Source organism: Dermacentor silvarum, chromosome 4 (genome assembly GCF_013339745.2).
Source record: "Dermacentor silvarum isolate Dsil-2018 chromosome 4, BIME_Dsil_1.4, whole genome shotgun sequence".
Classification (NCBI taxonomy): domain Eukaryota; kingdom Metazoa; phylum Arthropoda; class Arachnida; order Ixodida; family Ixodidae; genus Dermacentor; species Dermacentor silvarum.
The window spans coordinates 214,583,417-214,598,658 of record NC_051157.2 but is presented as its reverse complement, the minus strand read 5'-3'; the positions used below and the strand labels follow the sequence as shown (position 1 = coordinate 214,598,658).

Sequence of the window (15,242 nt, the reverse complement as noted above, 5' to 3'; positions counted from 1 at the left end):
CGCAGCCGTTGCTCGGCTCGCCGTCTTCGCCCTTATGATCGGGGACGACGGCACGGCTCGTACAGCCGCCGTCACGTCCCTCCTACATGTTAGTTTTTTAACACTAAGCTAGCTAACATAGTCCACTCTGCTAACGACTTCGTCAACAGTTCCTCCTGTTACACTTCAATTCACTATAATGTCCGCAGCTTGCACAAAAATATTAAAGCCTTTCGTCCTTTCTGGCATTGCATACTTTCCTGTTTGATGTTACTGCTAACATGGCTTCGTTCAGACGAATTGCACCCGGGTATTCATTCTTTTCCACTCCTCCAAGTACGGTAAATAGGTGGCGTGGCACTATTTGTGAGCTATTCGATATCGGGCTCTGTCATTAAGGAGTAGTACTTTTACTCATACGCAAATGAATTTTATATGCTTGTTGTGAATTGTCAATGCTTTGTTCTAGCGGTAACTTATCGTGCTTCAAGCAATAAGAAATCAACTTTTATGCAACATTTTGAACACTAATTAGTTTATTTTAACCAATTTAAATCAACGAATAATAATATGTGGAGTCTTCAAAATTGATGTTATAAAGGAACATGGTGGTGAGTATTTTAATATTAGAAGATTCTATGGGATTCCATAATGTCATTAGAACCCCAACACGTATAACTTCAATGACTTCCACACTGATAGACCATATCGTGTGCAACTTTAACACCGATTCAAGCTTGTGTAATGTTTATGATTCGGCTGTAACGGATCATTCTGCTACCGGCATCTTTTTCCTTCTCTCCACTCATTCTCAGGGCCATTCTCATGTTTCTCATAGAGTTAACTATGCAGTATTACGTGAGCGTCACTGTTCTTTAACTGTACATCCACCTAAAATGTAAATAAGCAATTTGGCAGCTTCAGCAAAGCGTTGTGTGATGCATCAGTGCAATCGTCAAACACCTTAGAAAAAATATATTATAACACTCCTCTCTTTCCTTGGATCACAAAAGAAATGTTAAAATTAATTAAAGGTAAAGACTGTTGGCACACTAATGTAGAGTCACATAAAGGTAACAAATACTACGAACAAAAATTTCGTACCACTCAAAATATAGTAACTAGCGTTTTACGTATTCGTAAAACAGTATTACACAAATTTAATACTCCGTAACTCTGGTAATTCAGAGACTACATGGCGCATTATCAACTCAGTAGTCAGGCCATCAGTTAGAGAATATACAATGCCAGACTTGAAAGTGTTAGGAATATCTGTGGAATCCTATGTAACGTCATTTAATTCGTACTTATGTACGATTGGTCAAGCAATATCTAATAATGTACCTCTTCTTTCTTCTATTACTTACCCGGAAATGACGGCAAAGTCATTTGGTTTTGTGAAACATACAGAGGAAGAGATAGTGTTTGTAGTTAATGGCATGCCATTCAAACATTCTACTGGGCATGATGGAATATCGACAGTGGCCTTAAAGCTATGTATTGATATAATGAACGTGCCAATAGAAAAAATATTCAATCTCTCTTTCTGTGCTGCTACTTACCCAGACCTATAAAAGATCGCTGAGGTTATTCCCATTTACAAAAATGGTGACCATAACTTGTTAGAAAACTGCCTTCCTATTTCCTTCTTAAGTTGCCTAAATACCGTCTTTGAGAAACATATCGCCAAACGAATTACTTCATTTCTAGAGCGTCAATCTATTTTGTCATATTGCCAGCATGGTTTTTGAGCTAGAAGATCGACAAATAGAGCAGTATTAGCTTTGTGTGACTACATAAATTCCCACTTGAACAATGAAAAAACTGTCCTAGGCATTTTTTAGACGTGCGAAAAGCGTTTTACACTGTAAATCATGACACACTGCTAAATAAGTTAGCAGTTAGAAGCTAAAAAGTTAGAAATAAGTTAGGCTTTCGAGGCCTAACTCTTATATTTTTCCGCAGCTATCTCTATAACAGAAACCAACTAGTTCTCATTGAAGATACCAAGTCCGTCGTTTCTGACATTGTTACAGGTGTCCCACAGGGCTCAGTACTGGGGCCAATATTCTTTTTTTTTATTTGTAAACGATCTTCCCAATGCCTTAAACAACTTATCTGCTGTAATGTATGCAGACGACACTGTTTTACTTTGTGCGCTAGACACCTTGGACAAAACATTACAAGTGGTTAATATTGAACTACTGAGTGTCAAGCAGTGGCTTACGTCAAATAAGCTAACTCTGAATACCAAGAAAAATAAATATATTATCTTCACTTCTTCATGGAACGCACCCCTAAGAGAATATAATTCGCTTCCTCTAAACCATATTGTACTTGAGCGGGTAAGTTCTATTCAATACTTGGGTGTCACACTCGATGAACCTTCATTGGAAGCCTCACGTTGCATCGCTCTGCAAAAAATTCAGCAAAGCTTGTTTTATTCTGTACAAATGCCGTTATTAATGCCACTCTGAGAGCAATTTACTTTACCATATTCCATACCTACTGTATTGCATCTTGGGGTCACCCGTATGTTTCATATGTAAATCCTATTGTACTTCATCAGAAAAGAGCATTACGATTTATGTCTTTTTCTGATTACAATGCAAAATCAATGCCGCTGTTTCCAAGTTTAAATACACTGAATTTATTACTGAATTTTAAGACAATAAGTACTCAGAATAGCATAACCATTAACTGCCTGTCGAGTTCAGATTTTTTATGCTCCAGAAGCAATACACGCAGCGCACTTCAGGGAAGTTTTCTCTTGCAAAAATTAATAATGTATATGGACGGAGGAGTTTAAACAGCACTAGAGCACTCCTATGGAATAACTTACCATCAGAAGTAAAACAAGGCAGAATTTTTTCATTGTCATTGAAGTATCATTCTCATTCACTACTGTTATCTGTTTAGGGTATTTATTTCCTTGGGGCCTTTCTCTGTTTTGTCAATTCCAGTACAAAATTCCTTTTTGTGGGTTTCTCGCAGCTATTAGTAGAAGCACCCTGCCTTTTGTTTATAAATGCATATGTATGCACATATTACTTGTTTACACTTCGCCGTATTACTGTTGTGATTGTGAATACTGACTAGCATGGAACCCAACTAGCCTTGAGCTAGAGATCCAGATGTTTTATACAATATTTCCTGTGTACTCTTCCTATTTGGATAAACTTGAACTTAAAAATGTCACAGTTTCTCCCTAAGGGCGAAGCAAGGAATGCGATAGCAACACAGCAATGTCATACGAAGTAAGGTGAGCGGCTTTGGTAGCAATATGAATTGTAGTAAACATGAGCTGATTAATTAAGCAGGTGTGCTGCGGCGTAAGTAGACCGACATTAAGAGAGACTCGATGACCATGAGAAGGCGCGTGTGAAACGGTGGTGTTGATGAGAAGCGCTTACCGTGGGCAGCGCGTGCGAAGGGACACACCTGTAGTGCTGCACTGTCGATCTGGGCAGCATTGCATGTGTAGCGTGCGTTGGAAAATGTGGCCCGACTATTACTAACTGAATGAACAAGCGCGGTGCGAGCGCGCACAAACAAACATGAATAGATCACACTGAAAAACACTGGCAGCGAGCGCAGCGGGCGAAGGTACGTGCGGTCTATCGCTTCAACGGAAACTGAGCGGTGAATGCACGGCGCATAAAGGTCAGAGCCGTGTGGAGATAAGAGACTGTGCGGGCGAGCGAGCGACGAGCGCGGTTGTTGGCAGAGTAGAAGTGCACCGCCCCCCCCCCCCCCCCCGCGCTCCTTCCGGCGCTGGCTTCCCGCTTCCTTGCTTGCGCATGGGTGATTGAGTGCGTTCGCTCTCCGTGATAGCGCGCGTCCCCGCACGCTTCCGCTCGGGAACCTCACGGCGACGGCGAAGGCGACGGCAGAAATCCGGTTGAAGTGTCCATATAATTGCTATCGCAATAAAATTTGAATAGACAGCTGAAAAAGGTTGTCGCAGTTTCACCTGAAAGGCGAAGCATCAATTGCGATAGCAAATTTGTAGAGAGCTATACGGAGTAATGATATTAGCTTTATCAATTGTATAAACTTGGACATGCAGCAGCACCGGCAACACGCAGAACTGTCGTCGACGCCGTCGGCGTTTTGCGTTCGCTCAAAATGCGTGCGGCGTTGGTGACTGTTGCCGGAGCCTCTGATATAAATGGGCACTTGGTGCCGCAGCTAAACGTCGCCTCCCTTCCCTCTCCCTCCCCCCTCCCCCACGGCGTCTCGCGCGTCGGAAGAAGGCGCGTTTGCTCTACATATATGGCGATTGTAAAGGAGGAAAGAGACGCCTACTTCTGCAGCCCTTAAGCGAGCATGGCGCAGAACGCGCGTTTATTCTCCGCCGTGCGTTCACTCCCCGTGAAAGCGCGCGCCCCTCGCACCCTTTCACTCGCACATACAGCGTTCGGCGCGCGGCGGCGATTTCATCTCCATTGACGTCATACGGAACCTCACGGCGACGGCGACGGCGACGCCGACGGCAGAAATCTGCTTTTGAGTGTCCATATAATTGCTATCGCAATAAAATACCAGCCCAGTGTTCACAAGATATGTTTACTCTAGACCGCAGTGGTGTCAGGTCAACGTACTTGGACGCCAATGTGTCCCTATGAGTATTTTTTTCTTTGATGATAGGCCCGAAACACTGCATACTTTTGGATTACACGTCCTGCAGGCATTCTCCCTGCATCTCCGTACGAACAGCCACGGATGGCAGCCTCAGCGGTGATATTATCTAACGACCCGGCCGACAGCATCCAGACACATACAGTCGCTTTCCAGTCGACCCAGGAGAATCTCTAGACGCCCGCACAATTAGAACGCAGAGATGAAATATCTAAGCAACAAGACCCCTCGGATGCCTGTGCCACTATTTCGTGATACCTACTTGCGTTGGTCCAACCAGACAACCAACCCAGACAAGGTGGAAACGATACCACTTACATACACGCATATACTACAACACCACAGACTATCCCGTAGAACATTCCCCCCACCACACGTGAAGCTAAACCGTGCAGATGCAGCCGCTTGGCGTCAGCTCCAAACTAATACGTTCCCCAGCCTTGCTCTCCGCCACACTTTTTACCCTAGCCAGTACCCCGACAAATGTCCTTTCTGTGGTGGTCACCCAAACCTCTACCATTCTACGTGGGAATGCTCCAAACCACCCGGCTTACCTAGAATACCCAACCCCTCCCCATCCCAGTGGGAAGCCGCTCTTTCCAGCACAGCCTTCGACGACCAGCGATGCCTGATCGACCGGGCCAGCCGGATAGCAGCAGCAAATGGGGCCCTGGACTGAGGGCTCCACCCTCTGGGACTTCGTTCTTAAAACATAAAATAAAGTTTTCTACTACTACTACTACTTGCGTTGGCTACTATGTTACACACATGCAACGACCGGTGCGTGATCCCATGACACAACGTCATAATCGCTACATCGGCGCCAGACAGTCTTTCGAGAAAGCTGCTGCTGCCACACACTCACCTTCAGCACAAGTGCCTCCTCAACGGTGGAGAACTGGAGGAAGTCGTAGTCGCTGCGCTTTGGTCCCTCCGTGTCAGGCCGGTCGTAGAAGTACAGCGTGGCGGTCTCCTTCTGCGCCAGAGGACATAAGCACCGAGTGATTACACTTCGCAGACGCAACAGGTTCGCCCACAAAAGGCTTTCTTCTTTTTATTGCGATAGCAATTATATGGACACTCAAAGCGGATTTCTGCCATCGGTTTCGCCGTTGCCGTCGCCGTGAGGTTCCGTATGACGTCCAACGGCGATGAAATTGTCGCGCGCCGTATGCTGTATGTACGAGTGAAAGCGCGCGAGGGACACGCGCTTTCTCGGGGAGCGAACGCACGGCGGAGAGCAAGCGCGCTTTCTGCGCCGTGCTCCATGAAAGGCTGCATAATTAAGCGTCTCTTCTCCTTTACAATCACCATATATAGAGAGCAAACGTGACTTCTTCCGTCACGCGAAAGGCCGTGGGGGGACGGGAGGGAGGGAGGGGAGGCGACGTTTAGCTGCGGCACCAAATGCGTATTTATATAAAAACGTTGCGAGGCGAGACGGTGGTAAAGACTTCAGACGCTGCTTGACGAGTGTCCCATTCTGATCTCGTCGAAAATCTCCGAGCCGGCCCCAGAAGCACGGCCAACAACCTCCAACGCCGCGCGCGTTCGGTGTGAACGCGGGCAAAACGCTGACGTCGTCGACAACAGTTCTGCGCGTTGCTGGTGCTGCTACATGTCCAAGTTTATACAGCTGATAAAACTACTATCCTTACTCCGTATATCTCTCTACTAATTTGCTATCGCAATTGATGCTTCGCCTTTCGGTGAAACTGCGACATTTTTTTGCGCCTTCAGCAGCTTCAAAAACAGGCAGCAACAAAACGTGATGGGAATTTTGAGAAAGTTTGAATGTTTGTGTCATAGTTTCCACAAGAGTAGAGCTATAAGTAAAAAAGTCACAGTTTCGCCCGAAAGGCGAAGCATCGATTGCAATAGCAAATGAGTAGAGAGCTATACGAAGCAAGGATAGCAGTTTATTTGGCCATATAAAGTTGTAAACAATCGCTTACTAACTAAATAGACAAGCACGGTGTCACGTGCGCACAGGTAAATATGAACACATCTCGCTCGATGACCGCGGAAACTCGCTGTGAAAACGCCGGAGCGAGAAAGCACGCCAGCAGCAGCGGGAAAACTGACCGTCGCGCTGTTTCTATTCTCGTCGCACTTCGACGCGAACTAAACGTCGGAAGCAGAGCGCATGCGAAGCTATCGGCACTTGGCGCATGCACTTTGTCCTCGTGTCAGATCGCTTTGAAGATGAGGCCCACGCGGGCGCGCAATCCGCCCGCATCGCAGATCGCTCTCAAGATACGGCGCGGCCGCGCTGTGAGCAGAAGCCGATGGAGCAGAGCGCACCCCCCCCCCCCCCTCTCCGTCGCCCCCGTGCCTCGCGCGCGCGCAACTTTCAGCACATGCCCTGAGCTCCAGCCGCCCCTGAGTGGCAACTCACCGACGTCGAGGGATGGGACACCGCTGTGTCTAGCTCCAACCCAGCCGACCAAATACGGCTGGTGGACTGGGCTTTGAGGGTCGCCGAGGGCCACAAACTGCCGGCCACCCTACGCGCTCCTGAGCCCCCTCACAAGTAGTTTTGGTACATAAGGCACACGAACAATAAATGTTTACCACCACCACCACCGCGCAAGACGACCGCGCGCTTCCGCCCTGCCTTCCTCCCTCGCGTTCGCTACATTGAGCCGCGATTGTCGGCTCCCCCCATACGCTTTCACTCGCACACACAGCGTATGGCACGCGGTGATGATTTTATCGCCGTTGGACTTTATACGGTTCCTCATGGCAACGACGACGACGGCGACGGCAGCGACGGCGACCCCATATAATTGCTATCGCAATAAAATATTGCGAGGTTGTGCGTGCAAGAAAAATTCGCAGTTTCGCCCGAAAGGCGAAGCATCAATTGCGATATCAAATTAGTAGAGAATTATACGTAGTAAAGATAGTAGTTTTATCGGCTGTATAAACTTGTACACATTCGCTTATAACTGAATTAACAAGCATGGTGTCAGCGCGCACTAGCAAACATGAATAGATCACACTCGAAGACCGTAGACAGCCACTATGAAAACGCTGGCGTGAGCAAGTGAGGCTGCAAGTCACGCCGTAGTGGGGGACTCCGGAGTAATTTTGACTACCTCGTGTAAAATAACGTGCACAGAATGAACGGTAGCCAGCTCTTGCATTTAATGCCCCCATCAAAATGCCCCTGCCGCGGCCGGGATTTGATCCCGCGACGTTGTGCTTAGCAGCGCAACTTTATATAGCAGCTAAGCCAGCACGGCGGGCAAACAAAAGCTATACCTTTGTGAACTAGTTAGGATGCCACTACGTTGACATTGGTAAATTTTCTGGTTTTTCCAGGTTTCCCCCGACTTTATTTATGAAGTTCTCAATCAGGCTATGAGACCGGAGGTTCAGGCGCACAAATAAATAATTGGCTGCTAGAGTACCCAAGTTACTAGTCAGTCCATAATTTTCTACTACTACCAGGCGGGATGCACTATCATATTTGACTGAATCATGTGTTTCATGATATTGCGACCACCTGGCTAGGCTCACAACCACAAAACCAAGAAAGACACCATATCAGCGGATGAGCGTAGGTTCAAGTTGAAAATTTTGCTTGCCTGGTGACAAAGCTAGTGACATACCACTAGCTCTACCATAACCGCTTTTCGGACTATCTTTCCTGATTCAAAGCAACAAGGGCGAATATTTCCTGTATGTTTCCTGAATTTTCGAGCTCGAGCACATTCATAACAAATTCCAAGCTTTTCCTGATGGTAGACACTTGTTAATAGGAACAAATAGCTCGCGCATATAGAAATAAAAACTAAGTCCTTGTAATTCCATACGAATCTTGGCCAATCCCCCATAGTGAGTATGAGCCCGTAACAGACGGCGAAGAAAGAAAAAGAGCGTGTTAAACTTGGGCTTCCTTGCCAGAATAAACGGCGGCGTAAGACGAGCTACTTTTTAAGCGTATTGTCTTGCGCCGTAGTAGAAGCCCAGTCCACCCGGGCAACGACGTCTTCTTACTTTAATTGGTGCCAAAACCCGGAACCTGCTTTCGTAGAGGACCATGGAACGCTTGCGGAAGCGAGATCGGCTCGGAGACAGCACTGTACTAGGCTCATCAAGGACGTCCTGGACCTTCTAGCCAGCAACGAGTTTGATCTCGCGGCACTTCGCAGCATTGTTCAGCGCCTCTAGAAAAGCAACGACGAGCTCGTCTAGGCCGACCAAGCACTTCAGGCAGAAATGAGCAACGACGAGGTGGCTGCAGACATTGACTCTGTGCTGGAGTACGAGAACCGGACTGCGGGAACGGTTGGTCTTCTACGACATTACATCCAGGAGCTCGCCGTCCGGATTTCGGGTACGTAAATGCCCACAGGTGATGTGCCAACTGACTCCTCTTTGTCACGTCAAACCAGCCCTACAGAAGCTTCATTCATGTCCTGATCGAGTCTTCCTAAGCTATACCTAACGAGACTTGACGGTTCACCTAAAAAGGAACACCATTTTGAGACTTTTTGCTACTTGGTACACGAAAACCTGCGCCTTAAAACGACGATTGATTCCCCTACCTCCGGTCTATTCTGAACGGCCGTGCAGACAAAGCTATTGCAGGCATACTGACGACGGACAGCAATTACCAGCACGCCATTTCCATCTTTAAGGAGCGGTTCGGAGGCTTATGAATTATTGAACAAATACCCTTGGAAAAAATCCGTACTCTACGCCCTTTACTATCACGGCAAACGTTACTGCGCTGAGAAGCCTCTACGATTTTGTGCGAGTGAATATCTGGGGCCTCAAGAACTCGTAGTCTCGGAGTCGACCTATGCAGCAATATCGTGCGATGTGCTGAAAAAATCGATTGCACAACACATAATGGTGGAACATTACCGACGGCGTCGACTTGAGGCCACAAGTGCGAATGACAAGCCAAGCACTGAGTAAGAAATTCAGGAACTCCTCAAGTACCTTTGCATCGAGGTGGAGTGTAGAGATCAGACGACCTACTAGCAACGTGTCTCGTACGGCGGTCTGCAGCAGTCTTTTGGCAGCTGTATGGTCAGCCTGCCGCATCAGCTGCCATCCTCCATAACAACACCATCCCAAAGAAGGCGGGCGTGCGTATTCCGTCAGAAGGCCCATTCAACGCAGGATAGTGACGCACCGATAGACAATGTAGAGAAAAAGCGTCTTCTGTGGACGGCTGGCTGCTGCTTCAGGTGTGCCACCAAGGGACACCGAGCCATAGACTGGCGACGTCAGGTGAGCTCCTCGCACTGTCAGGGAAGGTGCGCTTTTTCGATACACGCTCCTGAATGCGCGCTCAACGTGCTCCCATAGCAACTCCACTGTCCCTTCAGTTATGCTCTGTCAGACGAAACAAAGTGAAGCAACATAGACAGCATACCTCTGTAACCATCGCCCTATTGCATGTGCGCCGTGTAGACTAGAGGGTGCGTGCGCTCAGACTCGGAGTCCTCGGTGTCGGCTTGACGCCAAGGATGGCTTTTCTATGAGAGGAAATCTCTGATGTATTAATGCGTCCTAGCCCCCAGCCAAGTGTGTTTAGCTTCTGTAAGATTTCTGTATGCTGTGGAAGGACGGCAACTTTTGTAAAGAATCACGCAGCCTTACTAGTGTATCCCGAAGAGGACAGGGACCAAAGTCGGCGTATATGCAGTGTGGATTCGGTTTACCCAAATTTCCCATATATGCTCGTTTCAATTAATGCCCCGAACGACGCATCACTGCGAAAGGAATTTGTTTCTCGCCTGTGGCAGTACTTTGACGCATCTCGCTGTACCCCATTTGCCGGAGATTTCAATTGTATTTTACGAGCTTCGGATTCCTCGAATAAACAATCCCCGAATGCCAGCACAGCCGAGCTCCGGAAGCTTCTGTAGAACTACGACTTGAAGGATGTGACCGAACTTGCGCCAGCAGACAAAGTCGGTTTTACACATTGGCAAGGCGACTGTCAATCAAGGCTCGCTCAATTCGGCGTGTCTAACGATCTCTCACCGTACAAAGTGCATTACTTCGTAACGACCGTCGCATTTCCTAATTATGCGTCTGTCACGGCTCTATTTGAAGAAAAGGAAAGACCAAGAAGGAGGCGGAACGAGCGGAACTTGTGGGAGTTGAACGAGTGTGCTAGATGACGAAGAGAGCCGCGACAGCCTAAAGGCATCGAATCAAGGCAAAATAGGACTGGGCAAACCTAGACGTACGATAACGTGGCAAGAGTTCCAGAAAGAATAAAAAAAACTGTCAGCCCTTCCACTGGGGTGGAGATGGAAGACCAGCAAAGCTGTACTATGATGGGAATTACGTATTTCCAATTATGACTATTGATATGTGATGGTGTAATTGGTTATTTGAACTATTAAAGAATGAGAAATATATATGATCCGGTGGTTTTCATTTATTTAGTGACCACAGGGACCATGGCCGTATGGTGGCTACGGTACACCGCCATAGGGTGTACGGCAAAGGTTGTCACCTTCTTCATAAACACGTCACGAACGCCGCGCGCGATCGGTGCGAACGCGGGCAAAACGCCGCCGCCGAAACACAGTTGTGCGCGTTCTTTGTGTGACCGCACACAACCGCTGTCAAAACGCTGGCTACGTGACGGAATGGCTAAACGCCGTTGTCGACACTGTTGGAGGCGCTGCGGTCGCCGACGCGAATGGTCGCAGATCACATCGGCTCCGTTGATTTCCCATTTCTGTGCCGGTCCTTTAGGCCACACCTTGGTGTTGGTGCCACTAGTGGATGCAGCAAATCGTCAGGTTCATTTTGACACCAACCTCAACCCGATACCTGCCCGGGAAGCCCCAGGAGAGTTTTCATAGAGGTCCACGCCGCGCGCAAACCTAGGCCGACCTGGCTTAGTTGGAGTGCGCCTGCCAGCACGCTAACCCTCTGACGGAGAAGCACTCGGCTACCAGCCGCCGCCCTGCCTTCGTATACCTTTCGGCCGCCTACCGTATAACTTTACCTTTCGGTAATCACCAGGCCTTCGCGCCCAAGAGAAACGCCGCCCAGCGTTGCGTTTCACCGCCGCCACCGCAGCAACGCCAAACGACGCGTCGGCTTCCTCAGCTTCGTCGGCACAGCCACCGAAGCAAGCAAAGGCTTCGCCTCCTTCACTACGGCGTCATGTTCCACTCCCGCGCCTTCCAGCCGAAACAATTCACATTGTGGGTCGTCCAAAAGCCCCCGTGGACCTCACCAAGTCTCAACCTTGGCATCTTTACACCGCACTATTACAAGCAGCGAACCTACAAGATCTCCCACCTGCGTCGCGTGACATGGTGCGTATTCACCCAACCAACACCTTCATGCTCAGCGTAGCGGAGTCAGCTCGTGCACAAGCCTATCTGCGGATCACTTCTCTCACAGTCTCCGGCAAAACCTTCGCCCTCCATGTCTACGCCCCGCCTCGGATGATGCTCCGCGGGGCATACTATACCATGCCTTTGACGACTTCACGGACCAAGCCATCCTGGAAGATCTCCAGGCAAGCAATCCCACGTTATCCGTCGTGAACGGTCGACGCATGGGAAAAACGCCCCATATTTTGGTCACCCTCATCGACACTAAACTACCTCGATGGATATGCTATCACGGGGTCCAACTTCGCCTTCTACCCTTTCACAACAAGGTAGAGGCCTACTTCAACTGCCGTTCAACAGGTCACAAGACTGATGTCTGCCCCAAACCACGACAAGACCGCTGCCAACGCTGCGGAGGTGACCATCCCCCACCACCCGAAGGATCGACACCCACCTGCACTCCCCATTGCATAATTTGCAACGGACAGCACTCCACGTACAGCTCTAACTGCAAATATCGTTTCGTTAAGACGCGCAAGAACCCCTCTGCAAACAACGCAACCAGTAAGCACACCGCAGGACAAGCCCGGGTTTCATTGACATGGGCCAACTCCATCACCACCTCTACGCCCACCTCTACCAACACCGGGTCTCAACAGAGTGGTTGTGGTAAGCGCTCGATCTCCAAGTACCGGTCAATCTCCTTTCCGCCACTGCCGAATACGGGAGATGGAGGAGGGGACCGACACCAAGCACACGCCAGCAGATCCAGATCAAGATCCCGGGACTCGCGGAGAAGCTCGCGATCTCCTTCCGAGAGACATTCGAGATCCCGCTCGGTCCGACGTCGAAGATCTCGTTCCACCTGGAGGCCAGCCACTACGACTCAGCCGCAGTCGTCCAGCAGCCAACTGCAGCCCAAGAGAGTGGCCTGGGACCAGGGGCCCCCGGGCTCTACCAAACCGACAGGACCTCCAGCGGTCGCATCAACGGACCCCCAGGTGAGGGAGCTGGCCAAAGAGAATGCCCTTCTTAAGAGCAATATCACCTCCTTGCAGTCCCAGATAGCGCGATTAACAGGCTATATTGAAACACTAGAAACAAAAGTTAATAACGCTATGTGCCCCCCATCCCCCTATTTCAATGCACCCCCCTCCCTACCCCGATGCAAACTGAAACCTGCACCACTCCCTCGACCAGCAATAGCGAGTCAGGGTCGGCGCAGAAAGCAGCCGGTAAACGCAAAGCCGCCTCTACCACAGCGTCACTACATGCAGAAGTCGACATCACCACTGCGGTACACGAGGCGGTGCAGGAGGCTATTAACTCCTTTTGAAAAAAGGCTGGAAGCCAAGATAGTCACCCAAATTAATGGTTTACAAGAAACTCTGCTGGCCAGAATGCCAGACACTCAACCTAACCGGACCGCCTCGGCTCAGCCGGGCTCCCAGCCCATACAAGTGAAATAACCATCATGGATACTGCACATACCAAACTTATGGTGTGGCAATGGAACTGCAGAGGCTTCCAAAAAAAGAAAGGTCATCTGCAGCTACTTATTCAACACGTGGGTAACAACCAACCCAAACATTTTCCTGATATCATAGCGCTACAAGAGACAAATTGCAACGTAAAGCTCCCTGGCTACAAAGAATATAACCAGCTGGGAGCCTCTTCACCCCCCAGCACGGCCATCTTGGTGCATCGTAAACTGACAGCTGTGAAGCATGAAATTGAATGTGCCAGCATTCAGCACACTCTTGTTGAAATCCTGCCCAAGAAGCGAGGGAACATGGCTCTCTTCATCCTTAACATTTACAGCTCACCCAGAGACCGGGGAGCCCACTTCTCTCCCATATTAAAGCATCTTGCATGGCCAAAGGCGCTCAACTACTCGTCACTGCGGATTTTAATGCCAAACATCCCGATTGGGGTTACCCCAAGTCGGACCCTAAAGGGACCAGACTATGGGGAATCATTCAAGATACAAGGTTTACTATCCTCAACGATCCACAGCAACCTCCGACAAGGGTCGGAAACAGCGCATGCAAGGACACATCCCCTGATCTTACCCTGGGCAAAATGTGACGGGAGCCAAGTGGGAAAATACTGGATTAACGGTAAGCAGTGACCATAACATCCTAGTCACATTAGTGTTCACCTCACATAACAAACGAACCCGCACGGCGGCACGCATAACCAAATGGGATCACTTCCGCCAGTATCGGGGGGAAACAGCCCCCGACACAATTCTTGACCGCGGAGAATGAATTAAGATCCTAAAGAGCGACGTCACAGCCGCAACGCAGGAAATGAGTGTGGAAAATCTAGCGTCCACAGATTCTCGTCTCCTACACATGTGGGAGGCACGAGAAGGCCTCATGCGAAGGTGGAGGCGGCAACGCCACAATAAGAAACTCCGACGACGAATCGCGAAGTTAGAACGCGACATTGAAACTCATGGCACCACGCTTGAACGTCAGCAGTGGGAACAAAGATGTAGCAGCCTGAATGGTCAAATGGGCGCCAAAAAAACGTGGCATCTATCACGCCATCTCCTCGACCCTAACAGCACCAAATCCGAGACCCGAAAACGCCTTGAACGCATCATTTACCAATACCCGGGCTCGGACGAGGAGTTGCTTGACGAACTGGCCAATATCTATATCAATACCGAAGCCAATTTAAATGGCGGTAGTAACACCAGAACGGCGCTACCAGAATACTGGGGAAACCCTAACCCCCAACTCGATGCTGATTTTTCAGAGACCGAGGTTTGCGCGGCACTCCAAAGGCTGCGCACAACATCGGCACCGGGTCCAGATGGAGTGACCAACAAAATGCTGCGCAACCTCGACTCGAAATCAGTGATGGCTATCACCAAATACATGAATAAATGCTGGAGATCCGGCCAAATGCCTGCAGAGTGGAAGCACGCCAGGGTCTCCTTCATTCCGAAACCGGGAAAGAAACTGGAGCTCGGCAACCTCCGACCCTTACCTCGTGCCTGGGTAAGCTGATGGAGCACGTTGTGCTCTGTCGCCTACAAAATTACGCAGAAGCCCCCCACGATGATGGGCTTCCGTGCACATCTTTCTACCCAAGATGCCCTCATCCAGCTGCACCAGGACCTCATCAAACCAGACAGTGGCAAAAACACCAAAGCTCTAATGGGACTCGACCTTCACAAAGCCTTCGACAACGTGAAGCACTCCTCCATTGTCAGCAGTCTAGCCGCGCTACAACCTGGAGAGCGCACATACAATTATATCAGCACCTTTCTCTTCGACAGAG

General features: G+C 49.2%; 1 protein-coding gene across 2 annotated transcripts in view; it reads right to left on the bottom strand.

Moving 5' to 3' along the window:
• Positions 1-15,242, bottom strand: part of LOC119450938 (uncharacterized) — a 95,714-nt gene that overhangs the window by 13,136 nt on the left and 67,336 nt on the right. For both annotated transcript variants that reach the window (XM_037714404.2, XM_049666361.1), the window contains exon 3: positions 5,486-5,596. In XM_037714404.2, coding sequence (XP_037570332.1) covers positions 5,486-5,596 — 111 coding nt within the window. The remainder of the gene's footprint in view (positions 1-5,485; positions 5,597-15,242) is intronic.